A 10,199-nucleotide genomic window follows, 5' to 3' on the forward strand; every position below is an offset into this window, starting at 1 on the left:
TTTATTATCTTTCTTTCTCTCAAACCTCCTGTAGAGGTAAATTGTAGTAATTATTCAATCATGCATAAGTACATTCTTATGCATAACTAGTATCATATATATATTTTCACATTCACTTTCAGGAATGAGTATGCATTTATAATACTTATTACAAGTCACATCTTCAAGAAATGAATTATAATCATGTGAATGTGTCTCATATTAATAGACTACATTGATACATATTTTCTTCACCTTTGAAGGAGTATTTTGAGAACCCTTATTTTTCTCCTTTTTATAATTACCATAATAATGACTATTATTATTTTGATCTTTGGCACACCCACGTTCATTGGTCAACCACTTGTCTTCATTTAGACTTATTATGCACCACTATCACATTCACTTCCAGAATTGAGCAAATCAAGTAGGACAAGCTTCATGCTTTTTCATGAAAAATATATTATTTTTCTTTAGTAATCATTATATCATTAATATGGTGCATTGGGACTCAAACCCAATGCCTTACCCATATAAAGGCATGTTAGGCCATAATGAGTTGTGACTCGAACCCAACTCTTATCATCATGGTGCACCAGAAATCAAACCCAATGTCTTATTCTCATACAATGCATAATAAGCCAAAGTGGACTCATCCTTCAGTCTATCATGATATACTACTTTCTAATGATCAGTTATTTTTGCCCGAACTTTAGTAAAAGTTCGCATGGATGTTTTCCACGAACAACCACACGGAATATAAAGGGAATAGAACTATCTTAGTCATACAAAATTCATTTTGACCACAACATAAATATAAATTCTTTTTATTTATAAGATTAATTAGAAACCTTCTCAATAATTAACAAATCCATAATCTTGGCTTGCAAACTGTCGGGTACATATGGGAGATGATGTCAAGACATCGGAATATGCTCTTGTTTGCAACTTGAAAGCAGAGGTACTCCATATATATATATATATATATATATATATATATATATATATATATATATATATATATATATATACACACACACACACACACACACACACACACACCTGCACAAATGAAACTAAATTGTTAAGTAACACAAATTAGACCAAGTCTTAAATATTAATGTAAGTTAATTGCAGAATTCATGGCAATTGAAAAATGATACTCCTTGTATAATAGAAGCAAACATAACATTGATATGGCATACGAGATGCCCAGATTTCCATAGGCTCAACCAAATTGATTCAAGGTTGTCGGTCATTCATAATTCCATCATCAAATAAGTTATCTTCTCACTTGGTTAGTGACTCGTGATGATAACGTGTCAAGAAACTTAGCTCAAAATAATAATATAAAACACGAAAATAGACAAGTATGTCGGGAGTAAGAGATGAGAGATTCTTATTTCTTCTATGTATTAAAGTGTGTAAAATGTGATGACCAAACCCTCTATTTATAGGATGATATTTAGGTAATACAAAGGAATGCCACGAACATAGTATTAACTATTGAGATCATGGGGGAAGATCAAGGAGGTGTGGGAGTTACAAGCATAATGGTAAGAAGTAGTGGGAGGTTAATGGAGAAGAGTAGTGGGAGTAACTTCTTTAGGAGTTATAGACATCCATAATATAATATAATATAATATAATATTTCATACTCCCTCCGTTCCAATTTAAGTGAACCTATTTGACTGGGCACGGAGTTTAAGAAAAAATGATGACTTTTGGAATTTGTGGTTCTAAACAAGTCCAAAAGGGGCCCAGATAAGTTGTGTGGTTATAAAAGCTTCTCATTAAAGGTACAATTATAAGTTTAGGCTAAATTGTTTCCAATTTTGGAAAGGGGTCATTCTTTCTGGAACGGACCAAAAAGGAAATAGGTTCACATAAACTGAAACGGAGGAAGTAACAGTTTGAAATAAATAAGTGAATTTGATACGTAAAAGATATATTGTCTCCTTTACATACTTACATACTTTATTACACATGTAGCCATGGTAAAATATAGCAAGAGGCAATGGTTTGATCCAATGTGTATGATAAGGATGGCAGTGGGGTGGGCTGGTGTCACGACCCAAAACTCAACACGTTGTGATGGAGCCTAACATGGGACTAGGCCAGCCTCAACTCAACGTGATCCAAACCACAATACGAAAATTTAGAACATTTGCGGAAAAACACTTTCATCGTTTAAGCAAGCTATTTAAAAACATAAGGTAGAATTCATAATACGATACAACCAGCCCAAAACTAGGGTGTCACGGAGTACATGAGCGTCTAGAGAATAACATAGTCTACTACAATGTTTACTGAATACAACTGAAACACCACTAGAATAGAGAATGAGGGTCAAGATCTGCAAACGCCATGCATATACCTCAACAATCTTCCAAGCCTGCAACCTCGATCAGTGACTGCCACTGGGACTGAAAGTACCTGGATCTGCACACAAGGTGCAGGGGTAACGTGAGTACACCAACTCAGTAAGTAACAAGTCCAACCTATGGACTGATAGGTAGTGACGAACGTAACCTTAACAGGAAATAAAAATAAACGGTGCAGTAAAGTAGGCATGCTATACTTTCAGGAATACAACTCAACAGTAAAATAAATACAGATCTGAACAATATGAGATATAAAGCTCAGTTAACTTTACATACCCATGCACAAAATGTATGAAATGCACCATGTGCTCCCACTCTCAAGTGCTCAACCACTCGGTACTGCATATGGCCATCCGGCCCAGGGAAATCTATCCCGGAACATATGCAACATTGACTGCAAGTCAACCAGTACCAAGGAAGAAAGGCAGTCCAACCCTGAGCAGAAATCCATCTCCAGGTATATATATACGCACTCAACCACTCGGTACCGCATATGGCCATCCGGCCCAGGGAAATCCATCCCGGAGCATATGCAACACTGACTGGAAGTCAACCAGCACCGAGGAACAAGGGCAATCCAACTTTGAGGAGAAATCCATCTCCAGGTATATCAATACTTCGGACAAATCCATGTTCAGGGAAATCCATCCCTCAAATATCAATGCTTCGGACAAAATCCATGTCCAGGGAAATCAATCCCTTAAATATCATGCTTCGGACAAATCCATGTCTAGGGAAATCCATCCCTCAAATATCATCTGCGCTCACTGGGGGTGTGTTACAGACTCCGGAGGGGCTCCTACAGCCCAAGCGCTATCATAATCGTCAACATAATCGTTGTGGCATGCAGCCCGATGCCATAACTACCACTCATAATCAAGCTCTCGGCCTCACCCAGTCATCACTCTACAATCTCACACACACGGGCTCACAATGCCATGAAACTAGCCCGAAACCATGATATGATGTGCCAAATAACAATAACTGAGACTGAGACATGATATGATATGCATGAATAAGACTGAGTACAGAATATCAATGAATCTAATGACATGACAACAAGAAACGACCACTCGGGTCTTAACAGTATCGACATGAAGCCCTAACAGGATAGCAAGCATGATTTGCTGCACATTTACTTAATCACATGATAGAAACAAGGATATCAGCAAGAAAGAGTCACTAAGCGGTGCCATGGAATGAACCAGGCCACAATTTTCACGGTGCACGCCCGCACGCCCGTCACTTGGCAAGTGCGTCACCTCAATACCGTCATATGCTATAGTTCAGGGTTTCGAACCCTCAGAACCAAGTTTGGAAGCGTTACTTACCTTAACCAAGCCAAAAATCCTACTCCGCGATGCCTTTGCCCTTCAACTCGACCTCTGGATGCTCCGAATCTAGCCATGAACAATTCGATACAATCAACACAAGCTAAAGTACTCAATCCTATAAGAACTCCATCCTGCCTTGAGTCCTGGACTCGTACACATAAGTTCAAAGTCTATCATTTTTTTCTTAAGAAATGTTGTTCCAGGTCGTTCCTGATCCTTCTCCTTTCATTATTTCACCAACTCGGTGGACACCATGAAGGGTTGAAGGCCTGGACCGGTTGGTTCAGAAGATTCTAGACATTACCACGCTTGAGACCCGCTAGTGGAAAGAGTTGGCCTCTAAGTATTGGTGGAGGGCCAAGAATCACAGTAAGCTAATTTTGTCTTCATTCTATCTTTGTATATAGGAGGATTGGTTAACCTCACCCCTCTTTTTTCCTTGTTGAATTCAGGTCTCCCGCAGGGCTTTGTAACCATCCTGAGGAGGACGATTTGGTTGATCCCGCAGAAGTTGCGAGGTAGTTGAAGAAGGCTTTCACCCGAACAGATGCCATCAGATTTGCCTCCAGTGCAAGTGCTTCTTCTCGGAGTCCCCGATCGGAGAACCAGAAACCAAAAAAGAGGCGTTCTTCTTCGGCCGAGGGCAAGAATAAGAAAGTGAGGAAAGCCGCACCCGAGCCAGCCGCAACCACTGTTGGTAATCAACGATGATAGGGCTGGTGAAGAAGGGGATTCCCTACAAATGAGATAACGACCTTCATCAGCTCAACAGAATGCTCAATCTGAAGAACTCATAGCTCTAACCGAGGACGATGCTCAAGAGCTCTTGGAATAATTTGACTTGGTAAAGAATGCCAATTCTCCATTTCCAGTCCTAGTTGCTATTCCGGGTACTATGAGGCCGAGTACTAGGCTTCTTCCGCCTTCTGTTAGTGAGCAACCAACAAATAACACTGCCTCTACCGCAGCTGCTTCTCAACCCAAAACACCATCAGCTTCATCTCTTTCCAGGCTGGTCGTACCTTCATCACCATCAACTGCTACATCATCCCCACCAGCCGCAGAAGCCTGAGAGGAGGATGTCTCTCCTCCCCAGTCCCCAGACCATGGGAATTTGGGGCAAAACGTCTCCCCCCTTCTGCAGATCCCCGGAGGAGGAGGAGGAGGAGGAGGAGTCTCTTGATAAGTGGGGATTTTGACTACTTATTAGCGCCTTTTAGCTTTCGTTTTAGTCCAAAAATATTTAATTGCATTCCCGAAAACTGATGAAATATGCTTAACTGCAGGAGTATTAGAAAATGAGCCAAAGATGAAATCCAACTCAAAAAGGAGTAATGTGAACTCAAAGACAAAAAGCAGGCACAAAAGCTCAAGTGCGGACCATTGATTTCCATCTGCGGCCGCAGATTGCGAAGGGAATCCATCAGAGTACTAAAGTGCGGACCGCACAATTATTGCGCGGCTGCAGAAGCTAACCAAGAGCAAAAGTTCAGAGAGTTAACATCTCAGGCCTAAAGGAAATGCAGACCGCACAATTATTGTGCGGCCGCAGAATTTAGCCACGCAGCCACACTCAGAATTGTGCAGTCCGCAGAAGGGCCCTGTGCGGCCCAGGATTTATGCGGATGCAGAACATGAGACATGTAGCTGCATTTCAGAATTGTGCGGCCGCAGATTCAATGCCTATCAAGACTCAAGCGAAGTGCGGACCGCACATGGAATTGTGCGGCCGCAGAACCTCTGAAAGGGCATTTTTGTTCGAAATTTCTAGCTTTGTATAAATAGACTTGTTTCACGAAATTAGGTCAAGTTTTGAATATTGAAACTCGTGTAGCCATTTTTCCTTACTTCTTCAGGCAACTTTAGCTTACTTTGGTGATTTAACATTGGATTTTTGTCTTTTAATCTTTCAATATGAGTTTTATCATCTTTTCTTCTATACCCATTATGAGTAGCTACATTTTTAACTAGGGTTGTGACCCAACCCTAGTGTGCAAACCTAATGGGTGTTTAATTTATAGCTTGTTTATGGTTGGGTATTTATTATTTAGCCTTGTTCTTGCTTTTTATTGTAGAATTAATGATTGCAAATATTAGTTCATGCCTATTTGACGTGGTCCTACTTGAGAAAGAGAGACTTAGTCTAGGAAAACTTGACTAACAAGATTTGGGATGAAATCAAGAGATTTATAGTCCTAATTAAAGGGTTGAACCTAGAGATAGTAAAACCCGACTTGAGCATTTTGTCAACTATTTTGTTCAATATCCAGTTGGACTTGAGAAAGCCAATTGGGCAAAATTACTCTCTTACTGAGAGGTATTGAGTGGGTACTTGAGTGTTGATAGCTATAATACACTCCGACCAACAAAACAAGCTTTAAAGTTTACAACCCGTTAGACAAACACCTAGGTGAAGGTCATAGCCCTAGGTCTTTTACACTATTTGAGAAATATCCAAAAAAATATTCCCTAGTTTCATATCATTAGAATTGTAATCCTTAGCGTAATTTTAGATGTAAAAAAAAAACTATATTTGTGGAAGTGCAATCTAGATACTTCACGTGCTTAGTCCAAATATATACTACTTTATCCCATTCATATAGCTCCCTGTGGACTTCGACCCTGACTCTCAGTTGGGTATTACTATTGCATCGACCATTTCATAACCTCAAATAGAGGTGTGACTTGGACGAGATCATCTCTCCCTCTCAGTGTCTACTGAGTGCCACCTGCTATCCCGGACGGTGGAACTTGCCAACTATCAGAAGCCGTTGGCTTCAGAAAAGGATAAGCAGAAAATATACTCTCTTTTGGGAGAGTGTTTTTTAAATAATGACACGCACAATGCGGCAGCAGTACGAAACTTGCCCTTATATTGCTTGTTTTTTCTTGATTTGTCGTGACATGTTTTTTAACTTGGGTTTTTTTTCTTCGCAGGCCAACTTCCATGCTTCCGAAGGCCTTCAGAAATTGATCCCCGATAAAGAGGGGCTTAAGTCCGAGCGAGATCAAAAATTGGCCGAGAGGGACCAACTCACCATGCGCACCCGATATTAGAAGCGAAGACCGCTGAAGCGAGTGATCTCGAGGACCGACTGCAGCTTAGCAAGAATAAGGTAGCAGTCCTTAGCTAAGAAGCTTCTCAATTAAATGTTCAATTCCAAGAAGTTAAGGCTAAGTGGCCTGAAGTTCTAGATGTTGTGCTTGCTGCTGCCGAGCACGAATCTGCCTCCATTGAGAGAGTGAATAACTTGGAGGCGGCTTTGAACTCCAAAGCTGAAGAGGTTGCTTTTGCCGAAGAGAAGCGTTCCCAGATGGAGGATAGGTATAAGAGGATCATGGAACATAATAAGGTTCATATAACCATTATCCGTGATCTTGATCTTAGCCTTAGTGCCACAAGATCCGAGCGGGATGGCCTACTGACCAAGGTCAACAGGCTCAAATCAGAACTTGAGCCCCAAGCGGATTCCCTCATCATCGAAAAAACACATTCTATGTATAGCATGAGGAGAAAAACCTTGGAAGAGGCCAAAGGAGGCGTCATTGATATTGACAATGAGATTGCCAAGGTCCGAGAGTTGGAGTTAACTGCTCAAAAACGCCTCCCGGCTCAGCCTGATGCGACTGATTCTTTTGGTTTTTGTTCCGAGTTATCAGGAACCGAGGAGGAACTTGAAGAGAATAATGATGAAGGCCAAGATCCCGAGCCGACGGTAGATCTGCCTACTTCTCCCGGGGTTGTTGATGCTTCTCTTCCCCCGAGTTCTAGTGGCGACGTAGCTTAGCTTTTTCTTTTCGTTTGTTGTTTTCTTTTTGTACTTTTGTACTTGTGCTGCTTGGCACATTTGATAAATAAAAGTGCTTTGTGTTTAAGCATTGCACAAAGTTTATTCTTTTGCATCAAATTATGAAAGGCTTCGGGTGCATTTTCCCCAGTAGCATTTCGGTCCCGGGCATAAACTCTTCCGGAACCAACCTATTACTGTGAGGGTTTCATAAGACAGGGTCCTCTTATATTTACGATGCTCTTGAAGAGGACGTCTCCTGTTTATTCCGACACTAGCATTTGAAGTACTTGATTAACTTTCAAATGATAAAATCAATTCATCATTTGAACAAGAAACAAGATAAAAATAAAAGGACTTTATTTCATTCCTTCTGTCTTCAAATGTACATAGGCATTCATTTTGCTGAAAGAAAAAAAATTGCCATTACATGTGGCTAATTTGTACAACTTGTTTTTACGGGCTGGCTGTGCAGTCCCCGGTCCCGATGAGGTATATTTGTTCCAAGATCTATAATCCCGGTTTCTGTGGCAATCAGGTTTCTGTATTCTCATATCATTCCCCTAGTGTTCGAACGCGAAGAATGCTAATTGGAACACTGGAAGTCTTGCTCCTTCGAGGATTCCACTAGTGAATGGTTGGATAACCTTTGGTTCAATAGCAAGCTTCATTTCCAGTTGGAAACTTTTCTATCAAACCAAAGATTATCTAACCACTCCCTAGTGGCTTGTAGGGAAAACACTTGTAAATGGTTGAATAGCCTTTGTTCCGGTGGCAACTTTTGCTTCCCATTAGGCATTTGCCACTGAGCCAAAGATTATTCAACCATCTCGTAGTGGTTTATTATTTTGATGCCTTTTCATTTAAAGGTCTCATTTCTGCTGATGGCGTTTACTTCGTAGTATGCTTTCCGTTGATGCCTCATTAAAAACCTTGCCAGAAAAACTCAATTGGGACAAAAACTGCGCGAAGGGAAAAAAGTGCAGCACATACTTTCAGTACAAGTGGTGCTCATCAGCAATAATATCTTTTGAGGTGGGTCACATTCCAGTTGATTGGCAATTTGAATCCGTCTTGGTTTTCTAGTTCATATGATCCTTTCCCGGTGATAGCTAAACTTGGTAGGGGCCTTCCTACGTCGGACCCATCTTCCCTGCATTGAGCTCCTGGGTGTTTTGATTCACTTTTCTCAAAACCAAGTCTCCCACTTTGAAATAAAGGAGATTGGCCCTTCGGTTATAGTACCTTTCCATACTTTATTTTGGGGCCACCATCCTTATGTGCGCCAAGTCTCTACATTCGTCCAGCAGCTCCAATTTGATTAGCAATGCTTCGTTGTTTATTTCTTCGTCTACCCGGAGGTACGACAAGGTCGATTTTCCTATTTCCACCGGGACCAGAGCTTCTGCTCCGTATACGAGAGAGAAAGGTGTCTCTCCCGTGCTTGACTTGGTCGTCGTCCGGTATGCCCACATACGAGAGAAAGGTGTCTTCCCCGTACTTGACTTGGTCGTCATCCGATATGCCCACAACACTCCCGGTAACTCTTCGGGCCACTTGCCTTTGGACGCTTCCATTGTCCATTGTTGCAGGAAATATCCTTTGGTATTCCAAACTGGCAGATTATGTTTTCCTATAGGAAATCAACCATTTTGCGCTTGCCGATTTTCTAATAAGTACCTGCTTCAACCCACTTAGTGAAGTAATCAATTAAAATTAAAAGAAACCTTACCTTCCTAGGAGCTGGTGGAAGCGGTCCGACTATCATCCCCTATTTCATGAAAGACCACGGGGATAATACCGAATACAACAGTTCTGCAGGTTAGTGTAATAACGGTGAACGAATGCCTTAGCGTCTTATTCAATCCGGGTCCAGTAGTATCCTACCCTAAGTAATTTTAACACCAACAAATATGCACCTAAATGATTTTCACAAATTCGTTCGCGAACCTCTCTCATGATATAATTAGCCTCGGAGGCTCCTAAGCATCGGGCCAACGGGCCTTGGAATGACCTTCTATATAACTGCCCCTCCCTAGAAGTTGTAACAAGCTGCTTTGGTGCTGAGTACCCGGGATGCCTTCGGGTCTTCAGGCAGCTTGCTGTGCTCAAGGTAGTTGATGATTTCATTTCTCCAATCCCAGACTAGGTTAGTTGTATTTACTTCATAATAACCGTCCACATCCAGTACCGAGTGCATGAGCTATACGACCATACCATAATCTGATCCCTTCATTTCCGTGGACGAGCCCAGATTGGCCAATGCATCTGCTTCCATGCTTTCTTCTCTTGGGATGTTGGTGATTAACCATTCCCTGAACCGTGCGAGCAGAGTTTGATCTTTCACCATATATTGTTGCATGTGTTCCTCCTTGGTGTCGAAGATTCCATATACTTGATATACCACCAGCTGAGAATCACATCTGATTTCAATGACCTAGGAGTCTAGTCCCCAGGCCAGTTCAAGTCCTGTAATCAAAGCCTCATACTCAACTTCATTGTTAGTCAAGCGAACAATTTTATGGCATGCCTCAGGACTTCTCCCGAGGGCGTGATTAAGACTACGTCGAGCCCGGACTCTTTCACGTTGGAAGCTCCGTCCATGAACAAGGTCCAAACTCTTGATGTCATTTCCGACACCATCACCACTTCCTTTATGGCCAAAGGCAGCAGCTCAGGACTGAAATTGGCCACGAAGTCGACCAAAACTTGTG

At 41.5% G+C, this 10,199-nt stretch overlaps 1 protein-coding gene across 1 annotated transcript; it reads left to right on the forward strand.

Moving 5' to 3' along the window:
- The first annotated feature begins 883 nt into the window (after nt 1–883).
- Nucleotides 884–4,769, forward strand: LOC109238163 (putative protein TPRXL). Its single transcript, XM_019404597.1, has 5 exons — nt 884–940; nt 2,726–2,820; nt 4,150–4,215; nt 4,267–4,394; nt 4,570–4,769. Exons 1-5 carry the CDS (start codon nt 884–886, stop codon nt 4,767–4,769), a joined length of 546 nt encoding a protein of 181 aa, XP_019260142.1.
- The last annotated feature ends 5,430 nt before the right edge of the window (nt 4,770–10,199 follow it).

The sequence above is a fragment of the Nicotiana attenuata genome, unplaced genomic scaffold (genome assembly GCF_001879085.1).
Source record: "Nicotiana attenuata strain UT unplaced genomic scaffold, NIATTr2, whole genome shotgun sequence".
Taxonomy (NCBI): domain Eukaryota; kingdom Viridiplantae; phylum Streptophyta; class Magnoliopsida; order Solanales; family Solanaceae; genus Nicotiana; species Nicotiana attenuata.